Source organism: Sciurus vulgaris (genome assembly GCF_902686455.1).
Source record: "Sciurus vulgaris genome assembly, chromosome: 9".
Taxonomy (NCBI): domain Eukaryota; kingdom Metazoa; phylum Chordata; class Mammalia; order Rodentia; family Sciuridae; genus Sciurus; species Sciurus vulgaris.
Window position 1 is genome coordinate 28,993,811 of NC_136469.1, and position 15,245 is coordinate 29,009,055.

Sequence of the window (15,245 nt, forward strand, 5' to 3'; positions counted from 1 at the left end):
ATACTCAAACTAAAACTTCAGTTTTGAAAGAATTTGTTCAGAGCGATAGGAACAGGACAGAAGCAAACACAAACCCAGCCAGGAGTATACTTAAAACCCCAAGCCTCTAAATATATCCACAAATGAAATTCCCCAAAACAGGGGCTGGAACAGAGTGCCTGCCTAGCATGCACCAAGTTGCTGGGTTTGATCCCCAGCAAGGTAAAAGATAAAAAATAAAGTTTCCTCTGAGATAGTAAAATTTGAGGACGTTGTTAAGGTTTAAGAGTCTAGACTTAATAGTACTGACCTAAAAAAAAAAAATTAAAAAAAAAAAAAAAATCAGTCATAACACACCCTGAGGCTCCTGGCAAAGAAAACCCATATGTTCAGATAATTAAGATTTCTTAAACAGTTACTACCTATCATGCACTCTTCTAGATGTTAGGAATATATAAACAAAAAAAGACAAAAATATTTACATTTATGGAATATATAATAAAGGTAAATAAACAATAAGGAAAATACATTAAGTCACATATTAGAAATTGCCAGGCATAGTGGTATAAGCTTGTAACACCAGCTGCTCAGGAGGCTGAGATAGGAAGATGACCAATTTGCAGCCAGCCTCAGAAACAAAATAAAAAGGGCTGGGATGCAGTTTAGTAGAAGCATACCCTTGGGTTCAATTCCCAGTATCACATAAAAGAAAAAAAAATTATATATCAGAAAATACGGGCTGGGGTTGTAGCTCAGTGGTAGAATGCTTGCCTAGCAAGTGTGAGGCACTGGGTTTGATTCTCAGCACCACATAAAAATAAGTAAGTAAAGGCAGGGGAAAAAAAAAGTTTTCCTTCAAAAAGAAAATAGACACAAAAACGAGAAAAAGGGGGGAAAGTTGAGATAGAAGGGCATAAGGAGAAAGAAGTATAAACTTCTACAAGCCACCCATACAGGATTTCCATAAATAAATTACTACTAAAAATTAGTTCACAATCCAAGATTACAAACACCCTCATAACTCTCATAAACAACCCCACATAGTGATCATAGAGCTTAACTACTGGACAAGAAAAATGGCATACTTGAAAAGACACAAAAAAGTGAAAGCAGAAGGAAAATATTAAATAGAAAATATTACAGTAGAAAATTCTATTTTTAAAAAAACCACACAAAGTTAAAGAACTAAAAATATACCCACTGAAAGTAAAAACTCAAGAGAACAGGTTAGGCTATAGATTAGAAACAGGTTTAAAAAAAAGGAATTAATAAAATGGAAGAGACAGACTGAAAATATAAAAGATTAAGAAAAACAAAGGGGCTGGGGTTGTAGCTCAGTGGGAGAGCACTTGCCTGGCATGTGCAACACACTGGGTTCTATTTTCAGCACCACATATAAATAAGTAAAATAAAGGTCCATTAACAACTAAAAAATATTTTAAAAAGAAAGAAAAGCAAAGGACAGGGGCTGGGGCTGTAGTTCAGTGGTAGCACAATTGCCTACTATGTGTGAGGCACTGGATTCTCCGATTCTCAGCACCACAAATAAATGAATTAAATAAAGGTCCTTCGACAACTAAAAAAATTTTTAAAAAAGAAAGAAAAACAAAAGATAGAATGAGGAAACAAACACAGTATGTATTATGATATATGTCCAGATAAAAACAGGTAAAATGAAAAAAAGGCACTATTCATGAGAATTTTCTAGAATTGATGAGGCACAATTGCCCCCAGACAAATTATTGTGAAATACAGAATCTTAAAGTCAAAGACAAAACTCTAAAAACAACTAGAGACACAAATTATCTGTAAAACTAATCTGAATTCTGTAGTTAATCTGAATGCTAATAGTGAAAACTTCAACAAAAGAGACTAGAAAGGAACCGAATCATGTATTTGAAACCATAAGTAAAAATAATTGTCAACTAAAATTCTGCACCAGGGGCTGGGGCTATAGCTCAGTGGCAGAGCATTTACCTAACACATGTGAGGCACTGGTTTGGATCCTCAGCACCACATAAAATTAAATAAAGTATTGTGTCCATCTACAACTAAAAATATTTTTTAAATAAATAAATAAATTAAATAAAATTCTGCACCCAACTAAACTATATTCAAGAGCAAGGACAATATAAGGTCATGTTTAAAGACTGAGAAAGTGTACCAGAGACCCTCACTAAAAAAATTATTAAAGGGCCAGGCATGCCTATTATCCAAGTGACCCAGGAGGTTAAAGCAGGAAGATCACAAATTCAACATCAGCCTGGACAACTTAGTGACACCCTGTCTCAAAACAAAAAAGGACTGGGGTTGCAGTTCACTGGTACAGCACCCCTCAGTTCAATCCCAACACCATCAAACAAACAACAAAAAAACTAAAAACCTATTCAAGCTGAAAGAACCATTACTTGATTCACTGTGTTCTTTTCCCTCAGTCAACCGAAACGCCATATTGCAGTTTGTATGAAGCCATATGAAATTTGAAGCAGAGAAGGGCAAGGGATAGACTGAGATTCAAATTATTTATATGTCATACTAAGAAGCTTGGCCTTTAAGCTGCAGAGAATGAAGAACTACAGAAGCATTCTGGAAGGGAAATCAAATGAGGATTTTCCCTTCAGATAAATACTCCAGAAGCTGTGGAAGGTTAATTGAAAGGAAAAAGAGACTAGAAAAGCAGGAACAGCAAAGAAGTTATTCAACTATGCAGGCAAAAACAATGAGTGCCTGAACTAGTATAGAGAACTAGAGGTACAAGAGGGGAGGAGTACAGAAATATTCAGTATTTCAAATCATAATTCCCAACACCAACATTCAAATTAATGAGCCAAAGTTATCACGGAAAAAGACCAAATCAGAGCCAATGTACTCTGTTAAATATAGCGAAAAGTACACAGTTCAAATTTAGTTCTATCAAACAAGGCCAAAATAGAAATGCACTGGCAAAAAGAGAAAGTGCATTAAAACTTTTAATCCACATGGCACCCCCATCCCACCTCATCCCAGAGAAATTGGTAATACAGTAAAAAACAATTACCACACTGCATTGCACTTACACATGGGTGTGAGACTGTCCTAGAATGGTTAGCTAGATAAAAAGGAAAAAGAAAAACAATTCCTAATTAAAGATAAAAAAAAAATGCATCATCTTCTTTTAAGGTGCTCAATGTGACCAATATGTAAAAATCTCAAAAAGATAATCTTCCATATTCTTAGCAAAACAAAAGACAGGAATAACAATTAGGTATTTTGTGAAATATCAAAAAATAGGGCTGGGGAGATAGCTCAGTCGGTAGAGTGCTTGCCTTGCATGCACAAGGCCCTGGGTTTGATCCCCAGCACCGCAAAAAAAAAAAATAAATAAATAAATAAATAAATAAATACAAAATAAAAAATAAAAATAAATCTAGGGGGTATACCTCAGTGGTAAAAGTGCTTGCCTAACATGCTGAAGGTCCTGGATTCAATTGTCAGCACCAAAAATAAAAGAAATCTAACAACCTAGAGGATACAGATTAAAGAAATGGATCCCCAAAGGCTAAGGAATTTGCACTGTAAGCTCCACAAAGGCAAGGTCCATGTCTGTCTTGTTCACTGTTTTATTCCCAGAACTACTAGTATCACGACTTGCACACTGCTCCATGAATATTTGCTGTATGAGTGGATCAATCCTATTGTTTCATAAAAGGAGCATGGTGTCAAATCTTTAAATCATAACAGAAGAGATCCAGTCAAAATAGCAATATGAAAAAATATCCCACTTTAAAATCCTTTACATAGTTGATCCTTTGACTTCTTAAACAAATGTCTTACTTGAAAATTTAAATGCTAAACCCTAATTAAATTCACACCCTAATCTTCAAGAAGAAAGAATAATCTTGCCCCATAAATTTGAGTATGTGATAACTTTATTCAGTAAATCTATCATGTAAACAAATCAACTTCAAGGAAAAGTCTTTGATATAAAATAATAGAAGCCCTTTAATAGAGTCTGACAAATATTAAAGATGACATGTGGCACTGTCTTCTACAATTCATTAGTAAAAGCATCATCCTTTTCTATTTCTTTCCTTTTTTTTATTTGTTTGTTTGGTACTAGGGATTGAACCAGAGTTCTACCACTGAGTTACATCCCCAGCTCTTATAATATTTTATTTTGAGATGGGGTCTTGCTAAATTGCTGAGACTGGCCTCCAACCTTCAATCCTCCTACTTCAGCCTCCCCAAGTAAATTGCTGGGATTACAGGTGTGCACCACCACACTTGGTCCCTTTTCTATTAATATGCTCGATGCAGTCAGTATGTAAAAGTTACACAAAAGATGATTAAAATTTCAAATTTCAGTTTCTTTTAGGATCAACACACAAGGTCATTTCAATCTTGGAATCTAACCCAACTATATTTTAACCATGAGAGTTCAATAATGGACTATGTCATCAATTTCATCCAATTTGAATAGGATATTCACTAAAATTTTCCTTTCCCTAACATCTTTAAGTAATTTAAAGCAAAACAAAAACAAACCAAAAAACCTTCTATAAGGCGAATCCTGATTATGCTAGGCAAGTTTCAAAGAATCTAGCTAACCTTTCAGACTGACTATTCAATAACATGATTGAAAGATGCCTGAAACCACTATTTTCGCATTTAAGGTTCTTTGCAATTATATACCATATATGGCTTAGTTGTTAACTGCTTGGACTGCCAGAAACAATGCATGCCTATAATCCCAGCTACTCAGGAGACTATGGCAGGAAGATCGCATATTCAAAGTCAGCTCTAAGCAACCTGGCTAGACCTTGTCTCAAAAAATAAAAATTAAAAAGGCTGGGAATGAAGCTCAGTAATATAACACCCCTGAGTTCAAGTCTCAGAACTACAAAAAAAAAAAAGTGGGGGGGTCGGTCCTTAGCACCACATAAAAATAAATAAAATAAAGGTATAAAAAAAAAAAAAGTTTGAGCTGTAGATTTCTTGAATTAGAATCTCAACAATATTACTTGTTCAGTGATTTGTCCAAGTTATTTATCCACTTTGTGTCCCAGATTTATTATTTATAAAGTGAACATTACAACACAGTTTATAAATTTGCCTTCGATTATCTCCAAAGGAACTATATTAAAAGAGTAGAAAAATGTGGGAATAATGTGGAAGAGGTATTGGTTTGTATAGCACTTCTTCCAACAAAATTAAAAGGGATTCTAAGCCATATATGAAGGTTTTAAGGAAAACTTACAGAATTGTTTTCCTTTCATGCAAACAGTGGCTGGTTTAATGACTTCAAGAACCACTATGCTTTTCCACTATGTTAAGTATTTGACAAGCAGCAACAGATGAAAAAACTGCAAAGACATTTCCTCCTGTATTAAAACAATTAATTAACGAAGTAAAGTATTCCTTGGATCAGACTTTTGGTACTGATAAAAATGTTTTCTATCAGAAGCTAAAAATGAATGTCCTGACAAATCCATATCTCAAAGAAGGAAGTATAAGCTCCAGGGTTCATAATACAACAGTGACTATGATTCTAAGGCAAAGATACCAGTAAAGATTTAACCTTATTAGGATTCTTATTAGAATGATTCTTGATTTTGTTAGTATTCTGGTCACAAAGTTTCACAGATTTTGCATGGTCTACCCCAATCCTAATATTTCTCCATAAGCCCTCTTCCCTCTTATTTTTAGTTCAATTTTATAGAACACAAGGCATTATGGCAGAAACACTTATATATACCTCACTGTGAGAATTTTAAGAATAAATAAATTGGGTTAATACACATGTCAAACAGAACCTGGCATGTAGTGAACACTCAATCAATTTTAGCTATTGCTATTATCTATTATAATACAAAATAATGAATTAACTTCAATTCAAAAGCACATCAATTATCAATACACTTCTATCAAATACTTTAGTCAACTTATAAAATAACCCCTTTATACTTCTAGCCACAGACACAGCCTCACCTACCCACTAACTATGGCTGGAAAGTTACCAACCATAAAGAAAATTATTGACAAATTCTTTGGATTTGGATCTGCTTAACCATTAATTTCCTACTAATCTGAGTTAAGAAAATGAATTGGTGGTAATGTTAAAAATCACTACATAATAGCTTTATATTATTTTCTTTAATTATGTCTCCAAAAAAATCTTCAGGTTTAACAGTTTATAAGTTAAAATGCTACACCAATGAAGTCTTTATTCATAGAACAAAGATATCATTAGGCAAGAAGAAAATCTTTTTCAGTTCTCAAGCAATATATGTATCTCTAACAAAACAGTTGGGTTTTTAATCATTCTATAAGTATACAGAAAATCTGGTCCCTCAATTACAATATTTATAGATGTAAATTACTAAAAGATTGACGAGAAAGGCTAGTAAAGAGAGGACAGAGAAATAAATGCAAAGACTGAGGTTTAATAGAGACAACAAAACTCAGAGCATGAACATGATACAGTCACATAACCTTAGAAGTTATTAGGAATTCAACTTTCTATCCAAAGTAGTAATCCACACTACAATATTCCCTCTTGCTTTGTTTGTTTGTTTTGTGTTGTGGTTTGTTTTTTGGTACTGGGGATGAACCAAGGGATGCTTCCCTCCTGAGCTACATCCCCAGTCCTTTTTTACCTTTAATTTTCATTTTAAGACTGGGTCTCACTACACTGAGGATGTCACTAAGTTGCTGAGGCTAGCCTGGAATTTACAGTCCTGCCTCAGCATCCAGAGTTGCTGGGATTACAGGTGTGCACCACTGTGCCCAGCCGAAATCCCCATTGTGCCATGTTTTAAAACATTCAGTGACAAGAAATTCTCTACTTCAAAGCACATTTTGATCACATAAATTATTTCTGTATAAATTCAATTAAATCTTTAAGGAATCAAAAAGATTCATATATACACAATTTTTTAAAATCTAAACTGAGAATGCTTTAGTTGGTCAATTGAAAATAATTTTTACACTCAACAGCTTTTTAATTTCTTTTTAGCTTTTTTTGCCTATAACCTTTTTTAACATTTTTTTAGATGTCGATGGATCTTTTATTGTATTTATCTATATGTGGCACTAAGTATCAAACCCAGAGCCTCACACATGCCAGGTAAGTGCTCTACCACTGAGCCACAACTCCGGTCCCATAACTTTTTTTTATTGACACATAATTGTACATATTTACATGTATAACATGTGTAATGAAACAAATAAGGGTAATAAGCATTTCCATCTCCTTAAACATTTATCATTCCTTTCAAACTCTTTTCTAGACTCCACCAAACCCCCACAGCACTGAAGATTAAACCCAGAGCCATACACATGCTAGGCAAGTGCTTTACCCTTTTTATTTTATTTTGAAACAGGGCACTATTCCAGGACTAGCCTGCAACTTGTGATCTTCCTGCCTCAGCTTCATGAGTAACTGGGATTACAGATTATTTACACCATGCCCAGTTTCTAGTTCTTTATAAAATATGCAATAAATTGTTTTAAGCTATATATAGTAACCCTGCTGTGCTACACAAACTTATTCCTTCTAACTATATTTGGTATTTGTTATCTAACCTCCCTCCATGCCCTGCCCCCTTGTTTTATACTGTTTTTTTTTTGACCCAGCATTTTATTTTATTTTATTTTATTTTATTAGTTATAGATGGACACAGTATCTTTATTTCATTTGTTTGTGGGGCTGAGGATCGAACCCAGTGTCTCATACATGCTAGGCAAGCACTCTACCATTGAGCTACAATCACAGCCCCACAACACTTTTTTAAGCCAAAGTCACAAGACGTCAACACTCAGGTTTCTGAGTATGTACCCATTACATGAGAGTGAATGAAAGGATACTAAAGCAAAAAGGAAAAAACTAAGAGCAAGATACAGGACACCATTTTGAAAATTAATTCATGAAATTGCTCTCAGGGGTAAAACAGATACTGAGGTAACTCAAAATGATACAATGAAAAATGCAAGCCTGACAAATATTTTCATAGAAATAGGCAATAATAAAAGAAATAGACCTTAAGACTTTAACAACATACATTTGTGCAGAGAATAACAGGAACTAGAATTTCTGGTAGTTGTAATTTATTTAATGAAAAAAATAAGACATTTCTACTTAACAATCACTTTTATTTGAGGGTGAGGGGGTACTGACGATTGAAACCCAGGGGTGCTTAACCACTGAGTCACATCCCCAACCCTTTTTTATTTTGAAATCGTGTCTCACTAAATTGCTTAGGGCCTTGCTAAGTTGCTGAGACTGGCCTCAAACTCATGATCCTCCTACCTCAATCCACCAAGTTGGTGGGATTACAATTGTGTGCCACCATGTCTGGCTATTCATTTTTTTTTTTTTTAAGATGTTGATGGACCATTATTTTATTAATTTATTTATATGAGGTGCTGAGAATCAAACCCAGTGACTCACACAACCTAGATTTTTCAATTCCCAAATGATTTCTCAGTTTAAAAAGAACCAGTTCTGGGGCTGGGTTTGTGGCTCAGTGGTAGAGCTCTTGCCTAGCTTGTTGAGGCACTGGGTTTGATCCTCAGCACCATATAAAAATAAATAAACATATTGTATCCATCTACAACTATTAAAAAAAAAAAAGAACCAATTCTAATGGAACAAGACTATATACCTGCAGAGATCTAAATTATCAATTCTATCAATTATCAGTTCTAGGAAACTACCAAGTTTTTAAAATTTGACCAAGTCACCCAAATTTCTCTTACTTATCAACATTGACAATCTAACAGTATCTACTCATGATCTATAAAAATGTTCACACGGAATAAAACCCCATAAATTTACTAAAATTCACTGAATTACATATGTAAAACATACTGATGTAGGTCAGTCAGCACTTTTCAGCAGTCAGTCATTGGATGGCAGTTCAATTCAGAGCATTAGGACAGAGAGGCTCTCTCCCCCAAGGGTCCCACCTACCACTGGCAGCCATTCTACAACCAAGAGCGGAATAGGAGCAGACTAAAGCTGATATCATACAAAGTAAACAAAAGCAAAACGGAAACAGAAAGAAATCTTGTCTTTAATATGATTGAGTTACTGTTAGTCTTGCTCTACCTTTGGACTTTCAGATAAATGAACCTATGAATTTTTACTGTGCTCAAAGTAGCTCAAATTTTCTATTACCTGTAACATGAATTACAAATTATAACAATAACTAGTATTTTTTTTAGAATAGATTACTTTTTAAAATATTTTTCATTGTAGATGGACACAATACCTTTGTTTATTTTTTTAATGTGGTACTGAGGATCAAACCCAGTGCCTCACAAATGCTCTCTTACCACTGAGCTACAAGACCGGCCCCTAGAATAGATCACTTTTAATCCTTAAATGTATGATGGCAGCCAGCGTAGTGGCCCACGCCTGTAATCCCAGTGACTCTGGAAGCTGAGGCAGGAGGATGCAAGTTCAAAGCCAACCTCAGCAACAGAAAGGTGCTATGCAACTCAGTGAGACTCTGTCTCTAAATAAAATAAACAAATAGGGATGAGGATGTGGCTCAGTGGTTGAGTGCCCCTGAGTTCAATCCCCAGTACCCAAAACACAAAGTATAATGGCAGATATTAAGGAAGAAATAATTCTAGATACACACATCAGAATAAAGACATGTTGAATGATTACCTTTCTAACAAAATTCATACATGAACTTAAAAATGAACTATGATTTTACATGATCCACATGTACATAAATATTTTAATGACACCAAAAAGTAGTAATTTTTTAAGTCTAGATTTCTTTTTCCTGAAAAATCAAAAGGTGTGACACCCTTGAATCAATGTCACTGTATCACAACAATCAGCTGGAACATAATATCTGCTGCTTCTCTAAGTCCACAAAGTACACTCTGTACACTGTCAATGCAAATAGAACCTTTATGTGATCTGCTCAGCTCTTACAGGCATTAAAGGTTTATACTATAATGTTCAGCAAGACATATGTCAAACACCATATAATGGGTAAGGAAAATTATATTTCATCTTTTAAGTTTTAACATTTTAATTAACAATCAAATTTAATTACTTTTTAAACAGAAAAATGTCATGAAAACATGTCACCAGTCCATAAGAAACACTATTCTTGAATAGTTCTGAATGACTTTATATACTTAAAAGGAAACCTTAAACTCAGCAGCAAGTTTCTGAAACATGAAATATATTAATTATTCTGAGTCCAAAAGTTTGAAATCAAATTACTCTAACATAGAGGAAGAAATGTCTTTAAATTCCAACAAGAAAAACACAAAAGTTGATCAAAAGTTTAAAACACTTTGGTACACTAGTGCACTACCAATCAATTTATAACAGAGTAAAGTCAAGCTACATTAGCAAAGTTGGGAGACAGCACTTTATATAGACAAACCTTTGGAGCAGCTCTGTGGCTCTACCACTTGCTATCTGGACAACTCTGAGGAGGGAGTCATTTAATTTTGACAGTACACACTTCTTGTTTAAAGTAGTTACTACTTTTTTAAATGTTTGTTGTTGTCATTGCACATGGTCACAATACCCTTATTTTATTTATTTTTCTACATGATGCTAGGGATCAAACCCAATGCCTCATACATACTAGGAAAGTGCTCTACCACTAAGCTACAACCACAGCCCCTAAAGTAGCTACTAGTTAATCAATAAATAAGAATCAGTAGGACATAGATCACCCGGTCTCAAAATAAAAAATAAAAAGGGTTGGGAATACAGCTCATTGGTGAAGCATCCCTGGGTTTCAGCCCGAGTATCAATTAAAAAAAAAAAAAAAAAAAAAACTTTAAGACTGACAATTATCAATCAGAAAATATGTAATTAGGAGCAGCAATACTAACAACACTAAGATGGACTAACTTAACAGAATCCCAACATTTTAGTTTCCAAGATTTTTTTTAAAAACTGGGCAAGACCCCACATATTGATTATTGCAAGTGTTGTAAGAGAAAATGGGAAAAGAGGAACTGCTCTCTTAATCCTCTCAGCAATTTTGCCTGACCTACCTGCCAAAAGAATGATGGTGAAAAGGAAGTGTAATTGACAGATTTTCCTTCTCCTACCCAGTTACCTGCTACCCTGCCAACATACAACTGTGCAAAACTTAGCCAATGACCTTAAAATCTAAGCCTACATTTCCAAGCAGCATATAAGCAAACTATTACTATGGAATTTAGATTTTCTTTCTTGATAAAAATGTAAGTGACTCATATTTGGTCACCCACCCCCACACAGCACATTCTAAAGAACAGGAATTTGAATTCTCCTTCTACCAAAGAATGTTGTGTCTTCACACACAAATAACTAATTATGCACTATGACACTGTCAGAGATTTCTGCTTATCATCCAAGATACATGAAGTCTAGAAAAAGAAAAATACTCAAAAACATAAGTTTTCAACATTTTCTATTTTGATGTAAAGAATTAGATCAAAATTGCATTTTATATCCTTGAGACTCATTGATGAAAGCTCCATATACATATAAGATTCCCAAAATGTTGATAATCATTTGAAGCTGGATTACCAATACCAGAGTTAATATACTATTCTATTTTATATATATTTGGACATTTCCATAGTACATAGTTTTTAAAATGTGCTGGGTATGGTGGCACATGCCTGTTATTCCAGCTAATTAGAAGGCTGAGGCAGGAGGATTGCAAGTTTAAGGTCAATCTCAATAACTTAGTGAAACCCTGTCTCAAAAAAATAAATAAAAAGGGTTGTGGACATAGCTCAGCAGTAGGAGCACCATTGGATTCAATCCTCAGTATCCCCCCACTCCCTCCAGAAAGTATGAGTATTTATACAAAAACTCCCAATAATCTGGTAGAGAAATATCATATTGTTCAAAGTTTTCATACTCCAAAACTAAATAAATTTCGTCCAGCTACTTTTTTCAATATTTCTTTTAGTTGTAGACGGACACAATATTTATTTATTTTATTTGTTGCTGAGGATCCAACTCAGTGCTTCATACTTTGAGGTGAGCACTCTACCACTGAGCCTCAGCCCCACCAGCTACTTTTGGGAATAGAAGATGCATTGCAAATGAGCAGACTAGCACATAAGGTCTAGTGAAGGAAATAATTAACCACCGTAGAATAATACAATCCTAACCGTGAAAACAGAAGTGAAAGGAAAAGATGCTAAACAGTTATTACAACTGTTACACATTCATATTTGGTGCCATCTTTTATCTTCTAACAGGCTGGATGGAAGAGGGTAAGTATTTTAAGCCCAAATTTCCTTTTGATTCTTAAATTGATGAGTAACAGATTAGAATAAATCTAAAAAGCTTAGTAAAGGTGACTAACTATTCATCAGAATGGAATAGAGGGGGGGAAAAAAGGTATCTCATCCACATTTTAAAACTAACATTCATAGTTCCTAGTATAATCAGCAATTTCCAATAATCAAGTATGCATCACTGCTAGACATAAATTTACAAAAGAGAAAGATTATACCATATCTGCCTCAAAGCTTTTTCAAAATCGCCAATTTTCACAAGATTACTCACAATCCTAAATCAAATCAAAAATTTAACTTGTTAGTTATTTCTAAAAATAAAACTAATCCAAATTTAAAAATATTAACTGGCAACAAATTAATCTTTCATTAGCACTATGAACAGAATTTTGTGTTTGAAACTTACTATGGCAAAACATAACTTAAACAAACTGAAAGACACATTATTTCCAAGTCAAAAAAAGGTAACAAGAACTTAAGCAAAATGTTAACGAGAAATGCGGGCTTAAACATACACACCAGGGAGAAAAAAAATTACAGAAAACTCTTCCACTGAAAAACACCCCCCATAGAAAAATACTTCCACAGCAATAAATATTTCCTTAATATTGATCTGTTCACTTTCACAAAACTCAAACATCCAAATTTGCATAATTCCCTTTAAATTGAAAAATGTAAGAAACTGTTTCATTTAAGCCAAGTAGAATTTTCTTTCTAACCAATGGAAAAAGCCATCATCAGAGTAAACCACATGACTCCAGCTTTAACGTCTGGTTCCCCAACACACCAAGAAAAGTATATGCTTATAAAATATTCATCTACTTACCAGGTTAAAGACAGTTTCTACAATATCCCTATTGGATACTTCTCCAACTTCAACCAATCCCGTCAACACGGCAAATTTCATTCTGATGCCCCTGATGGGGAGCCCTGGCTTCAGGGACAACGGCCCCCCTTCCGCAGGGGTTTCTTCTTTCCCTCCACCTCCCCCGTCATCACCTGTTGGTGGCGGGGAAGGCACACGATTGTCTTCACTAGCCATTGCTAGTTCACGGGAAAGGACAACTCGGAGTCACCCCTGAGACAGCAGTTGCTGCACTAGTAACAAGCACAAGACACGCAAAGCAAAACGGAAAGGGTCTCTCTTCCAACTTGAGGAGAAACCCCAAAAGCAGTTGATGGTGGAAAGTCCTTGGCGTCGCCCTCCTCCTCTTGGAGAATATTTGTCCAATCTCTCTCCCCGAGGCTGACAACAACGCCAAACCCTATTGGAAGATTAAATATATGTTAAATAGGCTAGGTTTTGTTTCGGGGGGGTTGTTTCGGGGGCAACAGTTATTGTCCGTCAAATAAGTTACTAAAGGCACCCCGCCACCGGGCGCCCGCTGCTCCCGGGCTGCGAGGGCCGGTTCTGGTGAAGGCGGGTCCGAGGCCCCGAGCAGGTTCACTCCTCCCCCACACTCCCGCAGGTTCAGGGCGCAGGGCGACCTCTCCTCACAGGTGCACCGAGGGGAAACTGCCGCGGGGACAGGAGGGGCCGCGGGAAGGGGGCACCCCCGCCACCACCGAGTCAGAAAGTTCCTCCTCACCCAACACTCCGGACTTGTCCTCGCCCCCTGCCAGGGAGCAGCGAGACGGAGGTGGCGGCGGAGAACCAGGGCAGGAAAAGGCGGGGGAAGGGGGCGGTGATTATCTCAACGCTCGGCCCAGGGGGCGGAGTGGAGCACCTCTCTCGGGCACCTGAGGTTCGGCGGAGAGAGGAGGGGAGGTGTGTGCTGTGGCAGGAAGGGAAGGGAGGCAGCCGGGAGGCCCGACGGCGAGGAGAGGAGGGAGGAGAGAGGTCAGTGCACCTGGTCGCAGCCTCCAAGTTTCCCTAGTCTGCTCCCCGGGAGTCCGCGGCTGCACAGAACTCCATGGTTTCCTGGCCCGCCCCACCCCTGCGCTCAGCCTTTGCAAAAACAGCCACAGCCGGCGCCACCGACCCCGCGACTAAGGCTGCTGCGGGTGATGAGGATGCTACTGCCACAGCTCGCCTCGCCACGGCTCGCACCGCGGTCCCAGCGCCCACTGAAGCTGCTCCCGGCCGCCATGACAGCGCCGAGGGCTGCCGGGCGCGGCGTGCGCGTGCGCGAGCGCGCGGGGCGGTGGGGCGGGCGGGCGCGAAGGCGGAGGCAGGCGCACGGCGGGCTGGGGACGCGCGGGCGGGCTTGGGGGCTGTGAGAGGGCGGGGGTGCTGGGCACCCGCTTCCTGGGAGAAACGCGCGTGAGGGTGCCACTCGGCAGGCGCGCCGCCCAGGTAGCACCGGTGTGTCCCCCGCCCGGCGAGAAAAGTCCTTTCCTTCCCGGGGCGACTTTCCTCCCTGCCCACTCCCCGACCTGGGAAGGAGCGTGGGCACGTGCCGAGGCGGTGATTCCGACGCTCCTGCTGTCGTTAAGTTACCACAGGGTCTCTTGGCGCCGAGGGAACCGCCCCTTGTTGCCAAGGTGTCTTCTTGGACTTGGAGAAGGACACCTGAGGGACCTCTGCGAGTCAGGGAGGTGGCAGCGCTGGAGCCGACGAGGCTGTTGTCCCTGCCCAAGGGGAGCACAGAGTCCCCACCCCCGATTGCTCTCGGCTGCTGCCCGCCCGCCGCGCTAAGCGGAGACTTGGAAAGATTTCCACCGGGTGGCCGGGCAGCTGCCGCCCCACCAGACCTCTCCCACATTCTGAGGACAAGAGGATTCCTGAGACAGCTGCTCCCGACAGCGTGGAGGCGGGCTTAAATGTGCCTGTAGTTCTCGGAGGGAGGTTTCCTCATAATTTTCCAATGTCAAAGTTGGGTTTGCCTCATTCTCCGAATAATTTTAAAACACATTATATTAGGGTTGAAGCCACTCCATAGGAGTCCTTCCCTTCCACCCTCACTGCTAACGGTAAAGCTTCCGGGTGCATCAGTGAATAATGAACACAGGGAGGTAGGGTTTCGCCCTTAAGGTATTTTCTGAGGCCTCTAAAAAATGTT

The 15,245-nt window shown here is 38.1% G+C and overlaps 1 protein-coding gene across 4 annotated transcripts in view; it reads right to left on the bottom strand.

The window, feature by feature from the left end:
• LRBA (LPS responsive beige-like anchor protein) overlaps window positions 1-14,758 on the bottom strand; it is a 723,813-nt gene extending 709,055 nt beyond the window's left edge. For 2 of the 4 annotated variants that reach the window (XM_079154184.1, XM_079154181.1), the window contains exons 1-2: window positions 13,833-13,979; window positions 13,070-13,508 (exon numbers count right to left, since the gene is read on the bottom strand). In XM_079154184.1, the coding sequence (XP_079010310.1) occupies window positions 13,070-13,285 (216 nt within the window). In that variant the 5' untranslated portion in view covers window positions 13,286-13,508; window positions 13,833-13,979. Of the gene's footprint in view, window positions 1-13,069; window positions 13,509-13,832; window positions 13,980-14,093; window positions 14,356-14,619 lie in introns of those variants that run through there. The other 2 variants (XM_079154183.1, XM_079154182.1) reach the window with 2 other exon arrangements.
• Window positions 14,759-15,245: the final 487 nt, after the last annotated feature.